General features: G+C 42.7%; 1 protein-coding gene across 1 annotated transcript; it reads left to right on the top strand.

The window, feature by feature from the left end:
* The first annotated feature begins 14655 nt into the window (after positions 1-14655).
* Positions 14656-21759, top strand: LOC135547919 (dipeptidase 1-like). Its single transcript, XM_064977131.1, is given in 11 exon segments — positions 14656-15081; positions 15682-15808; positions 16067-16199; positions 16541-16691; positions 17235-17257; positions 17260-17303; positions 17797-17973; positions 18829-18913; positions 20433-20508; positions 20809-20944; positions 21174-21759. Coding segments are annotated over 11 exon segments (1272 nt in total). The 5' UTR covers positions 14656-14953; the 3' UTR covers positions 21366-21759.
* Positions 21760-22592: the final 833 nt, after the last annotated feature.

Raw genomic sequence — 22592 nt, 5'->3', positions numbered from 1 at the left:
TTGCGGTCAAGTGTCTTTATCATAGCGCTCCGGTTGTCTCATTGATGCTGCTAAAATAGACAACTACATACAGTATGTCCACCTAATGCGTGTCATGTTATTCAGTCTGGGTTGGTTGTTGAAGTTGTCTTTGTGGGGGCTTGTGCGTCGTGGGTCTTGTGGTCAGTGATGTCAGGATTCACCACTGGATTCCATTACGAAGGCGTGTGCCAGAGCTGTTGCTGGGGGTCAGCATGAACTCTGTCCCCAAGTGACATGCATCAGCAACACAAGTATAAGAAGTGGTTTAGTCAAAGAGGAAGTGGTCTATTATTTCACTAGTGGTGAGTTCCAAGTCACATGTGTCCCAATCACTCTTGGGCCTGTCAAGCTGTCAGCTCATGGGAACATGATGAGGAAGTTATACGAACACTAACAAAAGGTCATAATCCTCCTGATCACAGTTTATATCAATGACTGGCAGTGTGTCAAGCTGATCCAATGAGTGGCAGTGTGTCAAGCTGATCCAATGAGTGGCAGTGTGTCAAGCTGATCCAATGAGTGGCAGTGTGTCAAGCTGATCCAAATGAGTGGCAGTGTGTCAAGCTGATCCAATGAGTGGCAGTGTGTCAAGCTGATCCAATGAGTGGCAGTGTGTCAAGCTGATCCAATGAGTGGCAGTGTGTCAAGTCAATGCTGATCCAATGAGTGGCAGTGTGTCAAGCTGATCCAATGAGTGGCAGTGTGTCAAGCTGATCCAATGAGTGGCAGTGTGTCAAGCTGATCCAATGAGTGGCAGTGTGTCAAGCTGATCCAATGAGTGGCAGTGTGTCAAGCTGATCCAATGAGTGGCAGTGTGTCAAGCTGATCCAATGAGTGGCAGTGTGTCAAGCTGATCCAATGAGTGGCAGTGTGTCAATCTGATCCAATGAGTGTCCCCTCAGCAACTAATGACATCAATCTTCATCTGTTGCTCTCAGACTCCGGCTGCTTGATTAGTACTTACACGGTAAGACAAGTAGTGCTTCAGAGAGTACATACCTGGCAGGAATGTGTTTATCAGGGGAAGGGGCCAGAGCTAGAGCACTGCACCTGGCCACCCAAAGGGTGGCACGTGGTTGTGTTGCCAGACTGACTTCACTGTGGAAACCTGCTGCCACCGTCATACACCATCCAAATACAACTCTGAATCTATAGTTCAGAATAGATGGGTCTTTGGATGTATATACACTACACGTGGACTCCTGCTCAAACATTTTATTCCAAAATCATGGGCATTAATGTTGAGTTGGTCCCCCCTTTGCTGAAATAACAGCCTCCACTCTTCTGGGAAGGCTTTCCACTAGATATTGGAACATTGCTGCGGGGACTTGCATCCATTCAGCCACAAGAGCATTAGTGAGGTCAGGCACTGATGTTGGGCAATTAAGCCTGGTTCGCAGTCGGTGTTTGATGGGGTTGAGGTCAGGGCTCTGTGCGGGCCAGTCAAGTTCTTCCAACCTGATCTCGACAAACCATTTCTGTATGGACCTCACTTTGTGAACCAGAGCATTATCATGCAGAAACATGAAATGGCCTTCCCCAAATCTGCTGCAACAAAGTTGCAAGCACAGAATAATCTAGAATTACATTATTGTATGCTTTAACGTTAAGATTTTCCTTCACTAGAATTAAGGGGCCTAGCCCGAACCATGAAAAACAGTCCCAGACCATTATTTCTCCTCCACCAAACTTTACAGTTGACACTGCATTGGGGCAGGTAGCGTTCTCCTGGAATCCGCCAAATCCAGATTCGTCTGTCAGACTGCCAGATGTGGAAGCAGGATTCAGTTCTCCAGATAACATGTTTCCACTGCTCCAGAGTCCATGGTGATCTTAGGCTTGTGTGTGGCTGCTTGGCCATGGAAACCCATTTCAAGAAGCTCCCGACAAACCGTTATTGTGCTGAAGTTGCTTCCAGAGGCAGTTTGGAACTCGGTAGAGAGTGTTACAACCGAGGACAGACGATTTTTACGCGCAATACGATTCAGCACTCGGTGGTCCCATTCTGTGAGCTTGTGTGGCCTACCACTTCGCGGCTGAGCCGTTGTTGCTCCCACTTCACAATAACAGCACTTACAGTTGACAGGGGAAGGTTTTGCTGTTGGAAAGGTGGCATCCTACGACAGTGCCACGTTAAAAGTAACTGAGCTTTTCATTAAAGCCATTCTACTGCCATGGATGTGTGCTCGATTTTATACACCTGTCAGCAACGGGTGTAGCTGAAATATCCGAATCCATCAATTCAAAGGGGTGTCCCCATACTTTTGTATATATATTGTATGTTGAATTTTCATTTACATAGATATATCTATAATGTTTTGGATCAATGAATGTAAAGACATTTAGCTATTCTTAATCTAAACACTACTCATATTTCAAATAACACCAAGACTGACTTTATAGCATCTACAGACTCATCATTGTAGTGTCACAAATTTCCCAATTTTAATCAATTATTTCTCATGAATAATTTTGGATTTAGACTTCAAAAGGTATTCAAAACATCCTTCCCCAAAGGGCCTTCATATGGTTTTATTTCAGGAAGATCCAAAACAAATAAATATATTTGGTCCAACCCGTCATGGAATTGCACCGAGCAAACAGGTAGAACTGAGTGAGGAGTAGGGCAGCAAAGGGCTAAAATCATCACAATAGCCGTCCTCACATTCACTTCATAGAAGTACCATAGCTATGCTAATGCACACTGTGCAGTGCATGTGTTATTCTAACAACTGTTAATTAAGTTATGCGCAGTGAAACAATGAATGGAAACAGGCTAAGAGGAGAAAAACTCTGTTGTGATAAGATGCTCTGGAGTCCTCCTGTTGTCCAGAGAACACCTCAGTTTTACTAGGCTCCGACTGAGACACACACAGCGCTTGTGGGGATCCTCTTCACACCCCTCCATCTGTACACTGGACTAAGAGGAGAGAGAATTGTCACTGCGAATATCTGTCCCAACCTTTGGTGAATATAGGTACTGGTCTGCTCTGAACTTTTACAGCTTTCACTGTATGAGACTCCACTGAGTCACTTTCTTCTTTGATTAAGTAACAGAGAAATTGTTGTGTGGGAGTGAAGTCAGACAAATCTCAGCAGACCTTCAGATGTAAAAACATTTCAATGTGTAGCATGACAATAGTCTCTCTAGACAGATGGGTTGCATCCCACAATGTACTAATTTTCCTGCATACGCGTCTGTAGAAGTTCCGGCGCGAGTTGTGACATGGAGGACAAGTTGGAAATGGGATGCTCCACACCGGTGACGTCACTGCCATATCTGCTTGTTGCCTTAGCTAAACATGAGAACCACTCCCGCCCACATTTTAAGACCTGCCTTAGCAAACCTCACGATTTGTTGGGAGAGTTGTCTGTCTGAAGAGGACTCTCCCCAGAACCCTCCTTAGTTTAGCATGACTGATGGTTGTGTGACCAAAGTGTTTAGTCACTGTGCACTATACTGTTTATGCAATCCATTATAATTATTCATCATGGTTGAATCAAGAGCATATTTCTCACATCCAAGAGCCCTATATGCCCTACTGAGGTCCACATGTCACCCATGTCGTTATAGACCAGACCTGGCTCCAGCCATCTTAATATTGTCACGCCCTGACCTTAGAGATCCTTTCATGTCTCTATTTTGGTTTGGTCAGGGCGTGAGTTGGGGTGGGCATTCTATGTTGTGTGTTCTATGTTTTCTATTTCTGTGTGTTTGGCCGGGTGTGGTTCTCAATCAGAGGCAGCTGTCTATCGTTGTTTCTGATTGAGAACCATACTTAGGTAGCCTATTCCCACCTGTGTTTTGTGGGTAGTTGTTTTCTGTTTTGTGTTTCTGCATCTGACAGGACTGTTTTGTTTTGAGTCATTCTCTTTTTTAGTTTGTTTTGTGTTCAGTTTAAATAAAAATAACATGAGCACTTACCACGCTGCGCTTTGGTCCACACCTTCTTCATACGACAACCGTTACAAATATCTACATGTTTTCACATGGATTCATGTCAGGGGAACTGTGTGACATGCTCTGGGGTGTTTAGGCAACATAATACCCACCCTCAACGTCCCCACTGTTCCCTGGGTGATGACCCTGCGTGTGTCAGAGACAGGAAGAGAGACTATCAAGAAAACTGTCACAAGCAAGAAATGTAATGTTGTATATCAAGCAAAGGAGAGAGCAATATATGACAGAAAATGAGTATGGAACAACATGAGAGACAAACAGAGAGCTCCCCCTCTACCCCCTCTACCCCCGGTCCAGCTGCCTCTCCTGTAAATAAGGCTGGGTGAGGACAAGAGAGAAGGCCATCGCAGGCTGCTGCCTAAAACGGGTGTGACAGACATTTAATTCCTGTCCCCTCTCATTTAGACCATCGTAATGCTCCATCATGTCAGAACATGGAAAGGCACTTAGCCACTGAGGGAACTGTGAAGAAAAGAAGCCAGGCCCAGTGCCTATAACCCACCAACCACCCACAAAGACAGAATACAGTCAATCCTGCTCAGAGACAGGCACAGGCTCCACAGATATAGACTAGAACTTATAGTATATTTACAACATACAGTACAAGACTAAATGCCAGCACACTATATGCAAGTGTAACAGTAAAACTTTAGACCGTCCCCTCACCCATACCGGGCGCGAACCAGGGACCCTCTGTACACATCAACAACAGTCACCCACGAAGCATCATTACGCATCGCTCCACAAAAGCCGCGGCCCTTGCAGTGCAAGGGGAACCACTACTTCAAGGTCTCAGAGCAAGTGAAGTCACCGATTAAAATGCTCTTTAGCGCGCACCACTGCTAACTAGCTAGCTGTTTCACATCCGTTACGCAAGCACACGACACAATACATGCACACTATACTCATGTGACGGTGTTGGGTACATAGTCTCAATGCTGATGACCCACAGACAGACAGACAGACACACATGCACAGTGTTTCTGTCCGGCTCACCCTGGTTGTAATGGGGCAGCTGTGTAGAGCCTGGCCTGGGCAGTAATGAGCGTTTCATTCATGAGTGGAGGGTGTCTTGGAAGAGCCACTGAGACAGCCAGGCTTCCTGTGCCATCTGGGACCAACGTCCCCAGTTCTTAAAGTTCCAAACCAGGCCTGCCTGTCTGTATCCCTGTCTGTTTGTCTGTTTGTCCAAATTATTATCATCATCATCACTCGGTTCTCACACATCAGAGCTTTTAGCCAGAGAAACATGTTTACATAAAATGACTATGCAACTTTTGAAAGCTTTCCATGGGGAACTCAATATGGAAAATATATAATTTACAATTGATTAAAAAACAGACCAGAAGTTCCTGTAAATTGCATCAAATTATTGAAAATGTTCCGGAAGAGGTAAGATGGAATATTTGAAAAATGTGAATTAGGTGAATTATGCATTTGAATCACTACAACATATCAGGAATAGTGATGAAGGGGAGACCATCAAACCACTCCCAACAGCAGCAGAATCATTAGTATTTTGATCTTCCCTAAAACGTCAACCTCATTGGCTATGCTACTCACTTCAGCATAGAAAGGGACTAGAGGTAAGTGTCGCGTATAAGTTGCCTTTCCTCTCTGTGCCTCTATCCAAATTGGTCCCAATTACAACATAATCTCATCCACTTCAGGAAGTTAAGCCTTGGCCTTTTTGTTCAATCAAACTCTGTCAGCCAGAACCTTGTTAAATCGGGAATGCATTACCAATTGACATCAAAGCCAATGAGCACTGCCTCTCAGACCCAAGAAGAAAAATAAGAATAGCAGTTGAGTTTGTGCACAGTGGCTGCTGCTCAGTTGAAACAGAACCACAACGCTTCCTGCAAGAGATTCAGACCATCAAAAACATAATTTCATGCCTGATCTTCTCAGCCAATTGGCTTCAATATCGTATTTGAACTTCCCTCTTTTCTTATTATCTTCAGACCTTGTCTGGGCAGCATGTTGACATACAGGAACTAAGAAGACGTGAACTAAGTAACAACACTGAAATGCCGTCTACTGAGTCAATAATTAATCATGTCCTTCATCTGAATGTAAAATAGTTTCTCAAACATAATCAAGGGGCTGTATGCTGGTGTCCAACAGAGACAGCATCATTGCAGTCATACTGTTGTAAAGGTCTCAAATGCTACACTGAACCTCATAGTGCTTGTAATGTCAGTAGTCAGACAGAATTACACTTGGTGCAGTCAAAGGGTGAGATATGCCAATCTAGGGTCAGAAGGGAAAATCATTTGTATTCTGTTAATAATAGCTGAAGGATGTGCTAGTCCTTATTATATTATTCCGACAGGTACAGAGAAAACTAATAGCGAATTCTTGTTATTATTTGACGTGATTTGATTGTAATTCTTTTGCTGCTTAAATCTACCTTATCTATGTTTTGATCATGTAATGTTATATAACCTAATCTGCAAACTCAATCCGAATCTATGACAAAGGCAGAGAAACCACAGAAGGACAGATGAAACATGTCACACATACACGGTGCTGTCTGCAACACTGAATAGTAATCTATTTAAATCCAGTAACTTTCAGAGTGAAGGTTTGTTCAGCCCTTATGCACAGGCCAGGGATATAAGCAAATCATATCATCTGCTTTTGGAGATAGTGATAACGCCCTGTCTCTATTAGTGACTTCATTCAATTATCCCCACTGTATGTGTGATATAAAACACTACATTCAACGGGAGGGGATTGAGGTTGCAGGGGGTTCGGACACATGGAAGAATTGTCAAAAAGGTGCAATATTTTCCGTTTTTTATTTAATTTTCACCAGTTAGAGTTTTCTGATGCCCTGTATGATAAAGTATTATCTTACATCATATCTCTCAGTGACTTGATCTCTGCATGCTGGTGTCTCTGGCATCCTGTCATACAATCCTCTCCATATAAAGCTCACTTTTCTACTTTCTCTTTATTCTGTCCACTGGGAAAACATTACCCCTCAGCTCCCACCTGGAGTGAGGGGCTGTCATTCATACAACACCATTTAGTCTAGTAGTTTAGTCATGGGAGAGTTGGCCACAGTCAACACAACCAGTCAGAACTGTCCCAGCTTCTCAGGTGTGGATGGAGGACAATAACCATTGAAGGGCTTGAAGGGTTCGATAAGTCATTATGATTCCACATAACACCATTACCCTTACCAAAGAACACTCGACAAACACTCTTTACGTGTGTACTAGCGTTATCAAATGCGTGTTTGTATACCAGCCATATCTATAACAATTAAATATCGGACTAGTTCAATATGAATTTTCTGTGGAAGACGGGGTCGCTCTGGTAGAGTTCACAGGCTTCTGTGGATATACAGTATCTCTGATATTGTTGCATGTTGAAAAGGCACGTGTGGTCGGGCACTGTAAATATGTCAGCTGTGAATGTTTCCTGGTTGGCTTGGCAGATATTAGTTTCTCAGATACAGTTGAGGACATGAGACAAAGCCAAACAGCTGTTTGCACAGTGTCCTCTCCACAACGTCAGAGCGATTGAGAACAGATATTATTAATGGATTTTACTCTGAATGGCTGTTTGATTTTTATTTGTCAGTTCAACAACATGAAAGGCTTTCCGATAAGGCTCCTCCTAAAGCCACATTCTACTTGTCTAATAATGGTATGATAACTCAGGCCCTATGGGAAATAAAATATATTTTACTCACATACATGTTCTCAGAAACACACACACACAAACACGCACACAGAAACTCCTGGGGATGCAGATGAGAAGGGAAACAGGAAGACAGGAAATTAAAGTCAGCCTCCCAATCAGACCAAAGAACACATTGTGATCAACCAATATCAACATAAAAGTACAAAGCGCCTCACGTTTCAGAAACACGAGACAAATGTCTGGGGAATGAGCCCACCCCCTCCCTCCCTCCCTCCCTCCCTCCCTCCCTCCCTCCCTCCGTCTGTCTCTCAATTCAATTCAATTCAAGGGGCTTTATCGGCATGGGAAACGTGTTAACATTGCCAAAGTGAGTGAGGCAAGTGAGGTAGATATTATACAAAAGTGAAATAGACAATAAAAATGAACAGTAAATGTTACACATACAGAAATGTCAAAACATTACAAATGTCATATTGTACATATATATACATTGGGGCAAAAAAGTATTTAGTCAGTCACCAATTGTGCAAGTTCTCCCACTTAAAAAAATGAGAGACGCCTGTATTTTTCATCATAGGTACACTTCAAATATGACAGACAAAATGAGAGAAAAAAAATCCAGAAAATCACATTGTAGGATTTTTAATTAATTTATTTGCAAATTATGGTGTAAAATAAGTATTTGGTCAATAACAAAAGTTTATCTCAATACTTTGTTAAATACCCTTTGTTGGCAATGACAGAGGTCAAACGTTTTCTGTAAGTCTTCACAAGGTTTTCACACACTGTTGCTGGTATTTTGGCCCATTCCTCCATGCAGATCTCCTCTAGAGCAGTGATGTTTTGGGGCTGTTGCTGGGCAACACGGACTTTCAACTCCCTCCAGAGATTTTCTATGGTGTTGAGATCTGGAGACTGGCTAGGCCACTCCAGGACCTTGAAATGCTTCTTACGAAGCCACTCCTTCGTTGCCCGGGTGGTGTGTTTGGGATCATTGTCATGCTGAAAGACCCAGCCACGTTTCATCTTCAATGCCCTTGCTGATGGAAGAAGGTTTTCACTCAAAATCTCACGATACATGGCCCCATTCATTCTTTCCTGTACACAGATCAGTCGTCCTGGTCCCTTTGCAGAAAAACAGCCCCAAAGCATGATGTTTCCACCCCCATGCTTCACAGTAGGTATGGTGTTCTTTGGATGCAACTCAGCATTCTTTGTCCTCCAAACGCGACGAGTTGAGTTTTCACCAAAAAGTTATATTTTGGTTTCATCTGACCATATGACATTCTCCCAATCTTCTTCTGGATTATCCAAATGCTCTCTAGCAAACTTCAGATGGGCCTGGACATGTATTGGCTTAAGCAGGAGGACACGTCTGGCACTGCAGGATTTGAGTCCCTGGTGACGTAGTGTGTTACTGATGGTAGGCTTTGTTACTTGGGTCCCAGCTCTCTGCAGGTAATTCACTAGGTCCCCCCCGTGTGGTTCTGGGATTTTTGCTCACCGTTCTTGTGATCATTTTGACCCCACGGGGTGAAATCTTGCGTGGAGCCCCAGATCGAGGGGAGATTATCAGTGGTCTTGTATGTCTTCCATTTCCTAATAATTGCTCCCACAGTTGATTTCTTCAAACCAAGCTGCTTACCTATTGCAGATTCAGTCTTCCCAGCCTGGTGCAGGTCTACAATTTTGTTTCTGGTGTCCTTTGACAGCTCTTTGGTCTTGGCCATAGTGGAGTTCGGAGTGTGACTGTTTGAGGTTGTAGACAGGTGTCTTTTATACCGCTAACAAGTTCAAACAGGTGCCATTAATACAGGTAACGAAGAGAAGAGGTTACAGGTCTGTGAGAGCCAGAAATCTTGCTTGTTTGTAGGTGACCAAATACTTATTTTCCACCACAATTTGCAAATAAATTCATAAAAAATCCTACAATGTGATTTTCTGGATTTTCTTTCTCATTTTGTCTGTCATAGTTGAGGTGTACCTATGATGAAAATTACAGGCCTCTCTCATCTTTTTAAGTGGGAGAACTTGCAGAATTGGTGGCTGACTAAATACTTTTTTGCCCCACTGTATACAGTGTTGTAACAATGTACAAATGGTTAAAGAACACAAGGGAAAATAAATACGCATAAATATGGGTTGTATTTACAATGGTGTTTGTTCTTCACTGGTTGCCCTTTTCTTGTGTCAACAGGTCACAAATCTTGCTGCTGTGATGGCACACTGTGGAATTTCCCCCAGTAGATATGGGAGTTTATCAAAATTTGATTTGTTTTCGAATTCTTTGTGGATCTGTGTAATCTGAGAGAAATATGTATCTCTTATATGGTCATACGTTGGACAGGAGGTTAGAAAGTGCAGCTCAGTTTCCACCTCATTTTGTGGGCAGTGTGCACATAGCCTGTCTTCTCTTGAGAGCCAGGCCTGTCTATGACGGCCTTTCTCAATAGCAAGGCTATGCTCACTACGTCTGTACATAGTCAAAGCTTTCCTTAAGTTTGGGTCAGTCACAGTGGACAGGTAGCCAAATAGCATTCTAGTTTGCTCTGTTTTTTTTGTTCATTCTTTCCAATGTGTCAAGTAATTCTCTTTTGTTTTCTCATGATTTGGTTGGGTCTAATTGTGCTGCTGTCCTGGGGCTCTGTGGGGTGTGTTTGTGTTTGTGAACAGAGCCCCAGGACCAGCTTGCTTAGGGGACTCTTCTCCAGGTTCATCTCTCTGTAGGTGATGGCTTTGTTATGGAAGGTTTGGGAATCGCTTCCTTTTAGGTGGTTGTAGAATTTAACAGCTCTTTTCTGGATTTTGATAATTAGTGGGTATCGGCCTAATTCTGCTCTGCATGCATTATTTGGTGTTTTACGTGGTACACAGAGGATATTTTTGCAGAATTCTGTATGCAGAGTCACAATTTGGTGTTTGTCCCAATTTGTGAAGTCTTGGTTAGTGAGCGGACCCCAGACCTCACAACCGTAAAGGGCAATGGGCCCTATGACTGACAAGTATTTTTAGCCAGATCCTAATTGGTATGTTGAAATTTATGTTCCTTTTGATGGCATAGAATGCCCTTCTTGCCTTGTCTCTCAGATCGTTCACAGCCTTGTGTGAAGTTACCTGTGGCGCTGATGTTTAGGCCAAGGTATGTATAGTTTTTTGTGTGCTCTAGGGCAACAGTGTCTAGATAGAATTTGTATTTGTAGTCCTGGCGACTGGACCTTTTTGGAACACCATTATTTTGGTCTTACTGAGATTTACTGTCAGGGCCCAGGTCTGACAGAATCTGTGCAGAAGGTCTAGGTGCTGCTGTAGGTCCTCCTTGGTTGGTGACAGAAGCACCAGATCATCAGCAAACAGTAGACATTTGACTTCAGATTCTAGCAGGGTGAGGCCGGGTGCTGCAGACTTTTCTAGTGCCCGCACCAATTCGTTGATATATATGTTGAAGAGGGTGGGGTTAAAGCTGCATCCCTGTCTCACCCCACGACCCCGTGTGAAGAAATTTGTGTTTTTTGCCAATTTGAACCGCACACTTGTTGTTTGTGTACATGGATTTTATAATGTCGTATGTTTTACCCCCAACACCACTTTCCATCAATTTGTATAGCAGATCCTCATGCCAAATTGAGTCGAAGGCTTTTTTGAAATCAACAAAGCATGAGAAGACTTTGCCTTTGTTTTCGTTTGTTTGGTTGTCAATTAGGGTGTGCAGGGTGAATACATGGTCTGTTGTACGGTAATTTGGTAAAAAGCCAATTTGACATTTGCTCAGTACATTGTTTTCGTTGAGGAAATGTACGAGTCTGCTGTTAATGATAATGCAGAGGATTTTCCCAAGGTTACTATTGACGCATATTCCACGGTAGTTATTGGGGTCAAATTTGTCTCCACTTTTGTGGTTTGGGGTGATCAGTCCTTGGTTCCAAATACTGAGGAAGATGCCAGAGCTAAGGATGATGTTAAAGAGTTTTAGTATAGCCAATTGGAATGTGTTGTCTGTATATTTGATCCTTTCATTAAGGATACCATCAACACCACAGGCCTTTTTGGGTTGGAGGGTTTTTATTTTGTCCTGTAACTTGTTCAAGGTAATTGGAGAATCCAGTGGGTTCTGGTAGTCTTTAATAGTTGATTCTAAATTTGTAATTGATCATGTATATGTTTTTGCTCTTTATTCTTTGCTATAGAGCCAAAAAGATTGGGGAAGTCTCTGTCTCTGTCTCGGTCTGTCTGTCTGTCTGACTGGGCAGAAAGTGTTAGCGATGGCTTTCTTAATTCAGAGTGGGGCTCCAGAAACATGGACATACACAGACCACTCTGCTCAACACGTAAGTGGGCCACAATCATCTGTGAACACAAGTGGTCTAGATGAGCACTTATACAGCCAAGGTTCCACAAGGAACTTGTTATTGGGTACAGATAAAGGATCTTAATTTGACCAGTTTCACAGTAGGAAAACAATCCTACAACAACAGGAAATGTGAATTATTGAATGGATTATAATTAATGGACATTTATGTAGGGGTTGATAAAGTTTTTGTTAGGACAAATCAAGTCTGACATTTTTCAGTGGAAATTACAAACTTTATAAGCCTTTTTCACCTCGAATACAGTAGAAGTTTGCATTTCCTTCTGTGCTGGACATTTCCTGCAAAAACAGGGTGGTTAAATTAAGATCCTACAGCTGTAGGGAGCTATAGTCAAATCCAGTGGCGATTTTTGTAAATCTTGTTGGGACAAACAAAAAAATGTTGGGGAATGCATGCCAGCAAATCCACTACACAACACAACACAAAACTAAACAATATCAACATCAATAATGACATAATTCAACAAGAAGCCATTTGACAGGAAGAACATGATATTTACCTCTTAATGGAAAAAGAAGCCTTATCATATAAGATAAAAAAGAGCCTATAGACTGACTACAAGGGTTATGTACTAGCGTTCAGATATCCCACTGCTATATTGATATACAGAGACCAGATTCACTGCCTGTCATTTGAGAAAAGGATTAACGCTGAAAGCCAAATCATTTGATTTATTGAAAATTACAATTCAAAGCAGAACACATACAATTTGAGTTATGTACATTGCACCTAGTTAATTATCTAGGAGCTGTATGAATGAATTATCTTTCTCATCAAAGGTTAGAGAGCTACCATGAAGCAGAAGCTGTGCAGAGACAGCATAGCAAAGCAGCATAGTCTGGTTAAATTGTGGCCTAAGAGGGATAAAAGCAATAATGGCAAGAATGTTCCTCTATAATTATAATTTTCACTGAGGGTGCAGAGTTTAACCTTGTGTGAATTGAAGAATTGTGTGTTTACTCATGATCATAAAAAAAACGTTTATATTTTTACTGATGTTTATTTTGTCTTTTTACATATTTTGTCCTTTGGCAGATGCTCTTATCCAGAGCAATTAGGGTTAAGTGCCTTGCTAAACTGCACATTGACAAATGTTTCACCTAGTTGGCTCAGGGATTCAAACCAGCAACCTTTCTTTTACTGGCCCAACACTTAACCACTAGGCTACTGTACCTGTTGTCCTGTGTTGTAGAAATTCATCCTGAGAGAGTCTTTGTCATTTCTTCAAACTATCATCTTTATTTAACATTGATTCATTATTGCAATAATGAGACTAGTGAACCCAACAGTCTTGTCTTTTGGGCCCAGTAGCCTAACCTTTACAGACAATGCAGTTTCTATATATAATAGTTGGCACTAAAGATGCGTATCTGCCTCTGGTGTTGTTTCTCAGATGCAATAATGAATAGACACAATGAGGGTTTTGTTCTATACAATAGAATAGAATAAAACTTTATTGTCCATCCAGGATGGACATTTTTCTTTGGCATCACCTTCATTAAAAGAATCAAATACACACATTAATTCTCACACATTTAAACCAGTCAGTCCATCATGTTGCATGCACTAACAACATAGAGGACATTAATACATTCACTGCAAACGACCACTGTCCCAACTGCACTAGACAGATAAGTACATATACCGATACAATTTACTTTGCATTTAGTTGTCCAACAGCACAAAGAACGAATTAATGTTTGAACCCGTTGTTCTGTTATTCTGAAGCACCGTTCAGAGGGAAGTCTCTCGACTGAGGGTGTAGAGGGTGGGAGGGGTCACCAACGACAGCCAGTGTCTTCTTTTTGGTTGCCTTGTGGAACAGAATGTTCAAATATGCCTGTGGTCGACCAATTACTTTGCTGGCTGTGTTTACTATTCTGGTCAGTTTGCAATTGCTCCTCTACGCTCAGATTTCCATACCAGACTGTCATATTGAACACGAGGATGCTCTCCACCAAGCTGCTGTACACCCTCTCCAGAACATCCTGGCTGACCCCAAACCCCTTTAAGTTCCTGATTCAGAACAGGCGTTGGCTTGCTTTTACATTTTTTCAATTCCTATTCCTCCAGGCTCTCTTTATCTCAGTTACGCCCACCACATCTTATCTATGGAATGGTAGCTGTAGGTTGTTAGGCTCCTTTCCATTCACACAGACATTTCATAGAACAGAAATGTCTTACTATTGGTTAAGTATATAATCGTTAACTATTAATATCAAACAAATCAGGTAAATATGTCATTTTTCTATCATGCCTGTCATATGCAGGTATTGTGACTCAAATATAGATGCATTTCTATTTGTGGACATATAACAGTGACTCCACTCCGAGTAGAGAAGATGATTAACTCATCTTATTAAACTTGCACTGACTGACCCCTGATAAACTCCGACCCTCAGCACATATTGTTGATGAGGTGCTATCTACATATATTTAGAACACATGTTTAGAACATTTCTTATTTGAGTGGTCATGCCATCATCGGGCACTTTCCAACGTTAATTCACATCTATATCATTACTGGGGTTGTCTTGCTTATGGATTTCAAACTTAAGGGAGTTGTGCTGAATGTTACACATTAACCAATATGCTCAACTTCATGTGTTGACTTTACAACCAAAGAGATAATGACAGAGTAGGCATAATAAACTCTCTCAAACTCTCTCTGACCCTGGCCCACAAAGAGACACTTTGGGGACAGAGGAAGAGTTCAGAGGGAACACAGTGAACTGTGAAATCTGAAGAAGCACCAGACAGACCAAAGTCAAACTAACTTAGTGTAGGCTGAGAAATGTCAAAATACACTTTTTTGAGTTAGTAACAAACAGGGTTAGAGAGAAAACCATAGTGGCTGTAGTGAACCAGAGGCTGTTGGAGAGGACAAGTCCAGGTCAGGCTGGATCAGATTGTGTGTTAGCTAGGGTGTAGTTTGACAGAGTAAGAGATGTTGTCTGGAGGTAGTGTATGGGGGACTCTGCTGATACTGTCCTGTGCTCTCAAGCTCTCCTTGACACAGGATGAACACATGAACAACGCACTGAGGCTTATGTCAGAGACACCACTGATTGATGGGTAAGTGACTAACACATTTTTCTCTCCTCACAAGACCCTAGAATGGGTGATTTTGAATGTTTAAACCAAAATGAATCGTTTATGATACATGACATCGACATATTTGATTCACACTGTAATGTTAATGACACAGAAGACGTGCCAATGTAAGGTGTGTATTGTATGTGTAAAGACTGACGCTGGAGATGAGAAGCAGGTACGGGGAGTTGAACATTTAATGAGGAACAGACAGGTAACAGGACTGGAACGGCGTCAGCACACGGGTAAACAAGGACGTATGACAATCAATGCAGAAGCGGGGAACAGAACAGGGGAACCAGACAGATATAGGGGAGGTAATGACAGAGGGGATTGAGTCCAGGTGATCGCTGATGTGTGTGACGGGGGGGGGAGGCAGGTATGCGTAATGATGGAGTGCGTCGTGCTCTGGAGCGAGCGGGAGCAGGCGTGACAGTATATGCTTCGCTAAGATTTTGGAGGCTGTTTTTTAACGTTTCAAGATGGTTCTGTCCTAATGTACAGTTAAATCATGGCTGTGTGTTAGCAGCACTGATTGCCCTGTATGAATAGTATCATGCGTTGATCTCTCTGACTCCACAGCCATAATGATCTGCCCTGGCAGTTGAGGATGAAGTTTAACAACCAGCTGAACAAAGTGGATCTGTACACCCTCAACAACACACACACCAACATCCCCAAGATCAGGGAGGGACGACTGGCAGCACAGGTACACACACGCATGCACCCACACAAACTGACAAGGACGTACAAAAAGGTGTATGTGAGGGTGGTTGATAATAATACATGTATTAAATCAGGGACCCTAGCTTCAGCCGCGGGTCAATTTTTCTTCTTGAGTGGATGGTCGGGGGGCCAGAACAAAATTACAAATCATTTGTAGACTGCAAATTGACCACAAGAAGGCCGCCAGTTGGAGAACTCTGTATTACGTAATAAACTGATAAAACATTCTGTCCACTTGCAGTTCTGGGCAGCATATGTACCATGTGACACTCAGTACAAAGATGCAGCCAGACAAACTCTGGAGCAGATTGACGTCATCCACAGAATGTGCATGAAATACCCAGAAGCCTTCATGTTTGCTTCCAGCAGCAAAGGTGAGAGTCATCTACAAAAAAGTGTAATCAAAAGTTATACAGTAAGGGCTTTACTCAATATGTAAAGTGAAAGTGTCATAGATTCCACAATGTACATCTAAAGGTCATTTCCAATTGAGCCAACATATGCAGCATTTAGCGTGAATGCAGTCTCCGCCAACACGGGAACATTGCCTTTAAATTTCAATCACACTGTAGAGCTGAACATCCGTGATACGGATTGAATGGAGCCATACATTTGGTTACGAGAATGAAACCCCTTTGGAACACTCAACTGTGAAATACCATAGATAACAGTTGCATTCACCCACCTGTATCATCAAGTATTTATTTTACCACAGATATCGTGGATGCCTTTAGTCAGAACAGGACAGCCAGTCTGATCGGGGTGGAAGGAGGACACTCTTTGGACAGCAGCCTGGGAACTCTGCGTACCATGTACCACCTGGGGGTGCGCTACCTCACCCTCACCCACAGCTGCAACACACCATGGTGAGTAGGCTCTGCTACCCTGCTGACGACAGGGCCACCCTGGTCTGGGGACTAGGTGCCATAGATTATACTTAGTAAGTGACATGGTGCTCAACATTGTTTTTGTCGTACTTCATAGTTGAGATTCCTAAGCATATCAACCCTTTACACACCATATGATGCTCTCTCAAAGAGCACATACAGCTAAGATAGAAATGACACGAATGTAAATGAATGAGACACAACAGGTAACAGCTGAAACTGCTTATTAATAGACAACAAATAAAATACTATTTCACTAAATTCTGTGGTGGGGAAAATACGGGATTCCTGTCGCCACCTGTTTCAGAGGTGTCATATTCTGGGGGGAAGGGGGGGGGGCGTCTAAACAGATGGGCCTGCTAATCAAACCATGGCCATGGACAGACTGCAGAGCCTAGTGAATCCCTCAGCCCCTCACTGATTCATACAATGTTAGCAGGATATAGGAGAGTGGAAGGGAAAGATCACTTCCAGAAGCTGGCCTGGTGTTTTACTGTGGTTGTGTGTGTGTTTTCCCCTCAGGGCAGATAATTGGCTCGTGGATTCGGGAGCCAGCCATCGCAGCACAATGGACTGTCTGAGTTTGGCAAGGTTGGTCTATCACACTGAGCCACACACTGAGCCACACACACACACACACACACACACACACACACTGAGCCACACACACACACACACACACACTGGAATTACCCCACTCATAACAAAGGTCAAATCTATGATACTATTTGGTGCGGCTTTTAATACTTCTGCTTCTGTCAAAAACATAGGCAATATTCCAAGTAAATATTTTTGTCAAATGAGCAGTTCCTCAAAAACTATTGGGTTACCGACAAATACTCATTTTCCTCTAGTTTGCCTTTAGATGTTCATTTATGTTATAGCAGTATGATATCACTTGTATAAAACACACTGGATGAAAACAAGTTCATTCTCTTGATCCTAGCTGCAAACCATATCATTAGGTTTGATAGGCTGAATGAATCACATAGAATTGTCTCTATAACACCAGTAGGGTGACACAGTAAGAGGGTCATTTCCCCCAGTCCTGGCAGAAACATTCATTTTTTTCTCCACCCGACAGCAACTGATATTTGAGATGAACCGCATTGGGATGTTGATTGACTTGGCCCACGTGTCAGAGAACGTGATGAACCAGGTTCTAGACCTGTCCAAAGCCCCAGTCATCTTCAGTCACTCCTCTGCCTACGCTGTGTGCCCACACAAGAGGAACGTGCCTGACGACGTCCTGAAGAAGGTGGTGAGTGAAGGGGGAGAGGGGCAAGGGGATAGTGGATTACAGAATATATATGAGGGACTTGGTCATTCCTTCTCCTTCGACCTCATCCCTTCCCCGAGGAGGGTGGTGAGTCAGGGGACAAGGGTGAGAGATGAGGGGATAGAGTATTGGGAGTCGGGTAGTGAGAGGAGAAGGACTAGGAGAGCAGGTAGAGTGATGGGATTGGAGGGTGAGGTGTATAAAGGAATTGGACCTGAGATTGAGTGGTGAGTGGACTTGATCGGATGAGGGGTATGTGACGGGGGATAAGGGGAAGAACATGGATTGAGGAAACAGACAGGGAACTGAAAAGGGGTTTAAGAGTGAAAAGGAGGTGTCTGGGAATATAGGCAGAGGGGAGGATGAGAAAGGGCTTAGAGGAAGGTTGAGGCAAAGACGAGTAAGCAATAAGACTGAACAAAAAAACGTGGTAATGTCTACAGTGATATTAAAACTACAAAGATATCAAAAGGAAGTTAGAAAAGCCATCAGATCTTTCCAATATCTTGGAAAACAGACACAAACTAAAAAGTTTTATTACACTATTAAACCCAGCTCACGTCAGAAGCATTTATTGTGAAATACCTCATGCTGACAATAGCTTACAAACAAGTACGGGAAACGTTTGAGCTATTCAGTGGTAAGGGCCCATAAAACTACAGATGAAGGAACATTGTATTTCTATATAGCACCATAAAATGTTAACAACAGAACATAAAAGCCCAACTGACTACACCAACATGGTAGCCCAGTTCTTCATTGTAATGGTTAGTGACTTGAGTTTATAGTTCTGACTTATTATACAGTTTATATGTCTGTGTCCTTTTTTCTCACCAGCAAGACAAAAGAGGAATTGTCATGGTGAACTTTTACAACGACTATGTCACATGCAGCAATACAGCCAACCTATCACAGGTGGCAGGTGAGTAGCTGAGTCAGGGTCATCATATTTATCATTACTTTTTACTCTCCACCAATCACTCACTCACTCACCCAACCTTGTCTCTCAAATTTTTATTATACAGTTTCTTCAGAAAGTATTCATACCCCTTGACCTATTCCTCATTTTGTGTTAGTCTGAATTCAAAAAAAAAAATTATAATTCTCACCCATCTACACACCATACCTCATAACGACGAAGTGAAAACATGTTTTTATACATTTTTGCAAATGTATAAAAAAATACACTGAAATATCACATTTACATAAATATTCAGACACTTCACTCAGTACTTTGTTGAAGCACCTTTGGCAGCGATTACAGCCTTGAGTCTTGACGCTACAAGCTTGGGACAGCTTGGGGAGTTTCTCATTCTTCTCTGCAGATCCTCTCAAGCTCTGTGCGTCACTGCACAGCTATTTTTAGGTCTCTCCAGAGATGTTCGATCGGGTTCAAGTCTGGGCTCTGGCTGAGCCATTCAAGGACATTGAGACTTGTGGTGAGACTCCTGCGTTGTCTTGCCTGTGTGCTTAGGGTTGTTGTCCTGTTGGAAGGTGAACCTTCGCCCCTGTCTGAGGTCCTGAGCGCTCTGGAGCAGATTTTCATCAAGGATCTCTCTGTACTTTGCTCCGTTCATCTTTGACTCGATCTTGACTAGTCTCCCAGTCCCTGCCGCTGAAAAACATCTCCACAGCATGATGCTGCTACCCCCATGCTTCACCGTAGGGATGGTACCAGGTTTCCTCCAGATGTGACACTTGGAATTCATGCCAAAGAGTTCAATCTTGGTTTCATCTGACCAGAGAATCTTGTTTTTCATGGTCTGAATCTTTAGGTGCCTTTTGGCAAATTCCAAGTGGGCTTTCGTGTGGCCACTCTACCATAAAGACCTGATTGGTGGAGTGCTGCAGAGATGGTTCTTTTCTGGTATGGTTCTCCCATCTTCACAGAGGAACTCTGGAGCTCTGTCAGAGTGACCATCAGGTTCTTGGCCACCTCCTGACCAAGGCCCTTCTCCCCCAATTGTTCAGTTTGGCCAGCTCTAGAAAGAGTCTTTGTGGTTCCAAACTTCTTTCAGTTAAGAATGTTGGAGGCCACTCTATTCTTGGGGACCTTCATAGCTGCATAAATGTTTTGGTACCCTTCGCCAGATCTGTGCCTCAACACAATCCTGTCTCGGAGCACTACGGACAATTCCTTTGACCTTATGGCTTGGTTTTTACTCTGACATGCACTGTCAAATAGACAGGTGTGTGCCCTTCCAAATGATGTCCAATCAATTGAATTTACTACAGGTGGACTCCAATCCAGTTGTAGAAACATCTCAAGGATGATCAATGGAAACAGGATGCACATGAGCTCAATTTTGAGTCTGACAGCAAAGAGTCTGAATCAGTTTTAGAATAAGGCTGTAACGTAAAAAGAAATTGGAAAAAGGGAAGGGGTCTGAATACTTTCCGACTGCCCTGCATATTCACCTTTCTTTTCATGTTCAATCTAGATCACTTTGACCACATAAAGAATGTGGCTGGACACAGTATCATTGGTTTTGGTGGGGATTATGATGGAGTGGGCAGGTGAGTCGAGTGAATTGACCTAGGAGTTATTCACCTAGTTACAATAAAACACCAATGAACTTGATTGAGCAAAGTGTATTATCTTAAAGGTGCTAATTGTAATATACCAGTAAAAAAGTGTAAAGTCATGTCTGAGTAGATATAGTAGTATTAATGAAAAAATATATCAAAAGTCATGTCTGAGTAGTAGTAGTAAAATATTTTATAAACTCATTCTGCTGGGGGAGGAGTTCAGAAGAATTGCATAATATTGGCTTCAGTTTGACACACACACCCCTCTCTACCTGTGCTGTCTGTCAGGGTACCGGGGGGGCTGGAGGACGTGTCTAAGTACCCTGCTCTGGTGGCAGAGCTGCTGAGGAGAGGATGGACAGATGCTGAGGTGAAAGCTGCTCTGGGAGACAACCTGCTCAGAGTGTTCAGAGAGGTGGAGCGTGTGAGTACGACAGTAAAAGTTACACACTGACCTCTACAGCTCAGCACCACTCACAACACCACTGTTTCCACAAGATTGACATCAACACACAAGCCTCCATAGATCTATTTAAAAAAAGGGCTGATGCAATACAGAATACACTGCATACACAGAGATTACAGGCATATTTCATGCACTATTTGGTCCAGTGCTTTGTTACCCTCCCTGACTCTGAACTCCTATCTTCCAGGTACGAGACAGCCTGAAGGGTACGGCCCCAGATGATCTGCCCATCCCTTATGAAGAAGTGAAAAACGACTGCAGGACCAGCTACGGCTACCCTGTCCCCAACCCAGACAGTGCTGGAACGATTCTCTCCCTCAGCCCTCTGGCCCTGGTACTAACACTGACTCTGAGTAGCCTGCTCTCCTGGTCTCTATAAGCCCCCTCTACATAGACCATGCTGGGTGTGATGTTATGTCTATGGCAGTAGGCTGCCCAAGGCATAGCTGGACCTTACCAATTGAGTTCTGTGGTCACTTCATCTTTCACAAGTTCTATTGGTGATGTCGTCCATGAACTGTGTTTGAAGGATTTGTACAATGAAATGTTAACATTAGTAAACCAGTAAATTCTTCTGAAACGGTGTTATACACATCACTGTTGCCCTTATACCAAGTAAATCCATGACCAGGCAACTTTACATTTTAGAGTTGAAATTGAACGGTTAAATGTGGCCCTCAATAAACAAATAATCAGGAAAATTGTGGAAGCACAAGTATTTTCGGGGGATATTAATAAACATCTAATAACTCGACCATGCTGTCGTACACCTTACATTTACATTACATTTAAGTCATTTGGCAGACGCTCTTATCCAGAGCGACTTACAAATTGGTGAATTCACCTTATGACATCCAGTGGAACAGCCACTTTACAATAGTGCATCTAAATCATTTAAGGGGGGGGGTGAGAAGGATTACTTACACCTTCCACTGCATCACTGCCTTTTTCACTTCAGTGTTGTACCATTGAGCCATGTGACACAGGAAATACTAAACGGACTTTCAGAGGGAGTTTATGGTTGAGAGACAACAGTGAGCATCCCAAATAATTGATAGGCTGTTCCAGATGTCATGTTCTGAAGCCCTGACTGAGACAACTGCTGTACCTCTGTCTCCCTTTCCCTGTTCTCATACAGCCCTAGGGTCACGGAACACTGTCCATTGAGCTTCATTTTGACTTCATTTTGACATTCACAAAACAAACTCAAGGGCAGGTTAGAACAGTGTTTCACTCAACAAAACAGTGTCTATGATCCCTTCTGGCTCCATCATTTTGAGAACGCTGTACAAACAGACATTGTGAACTTGGTAATGGTGTGTTTGGACTTACTCCAAGCCATCTTGTTTTATTTACACTGAAATACGTTTCCAATTCTTCAAAATACAAAAATCTGACTTTGTTGATAAAAACACGACACAAAGTTGAAAGACAAGTGGTGGATTTTGTACATTCAATACATTTATAAGAGAACAGCACCATCTTGTGGTAAGCATTGTATCAGACATATGAAGCACAGGGCAGCACTCAAAACATTTTCAGTTTCCGGCCATTTAAACATACTGTTTAACAGATTTCATTTTTGAAAAGTGAGGCGAGCAAGCAA

The sequence above is a fragment of the Oncorhynchus masou genome, chromosome 1 (assembly GCF_036934945.1).
Source record: "Oncorhynchus masou masou isolate Uvic2021 chromosome 1, UVic_Omas_1.1, whole genome shotgun sequence".
In the NCBI taxonomy this organism is placed as follows: domain Eukaryota; kingdom Metazoa; phylum Chordata; class Actinopteri; order Salmoniformes; family Salmonidae; genus Oncorhynchus; species Oncorhynchus masou.
This window is presented reverse-complemented; position numbering and strand designations above follow the sequence as displayed.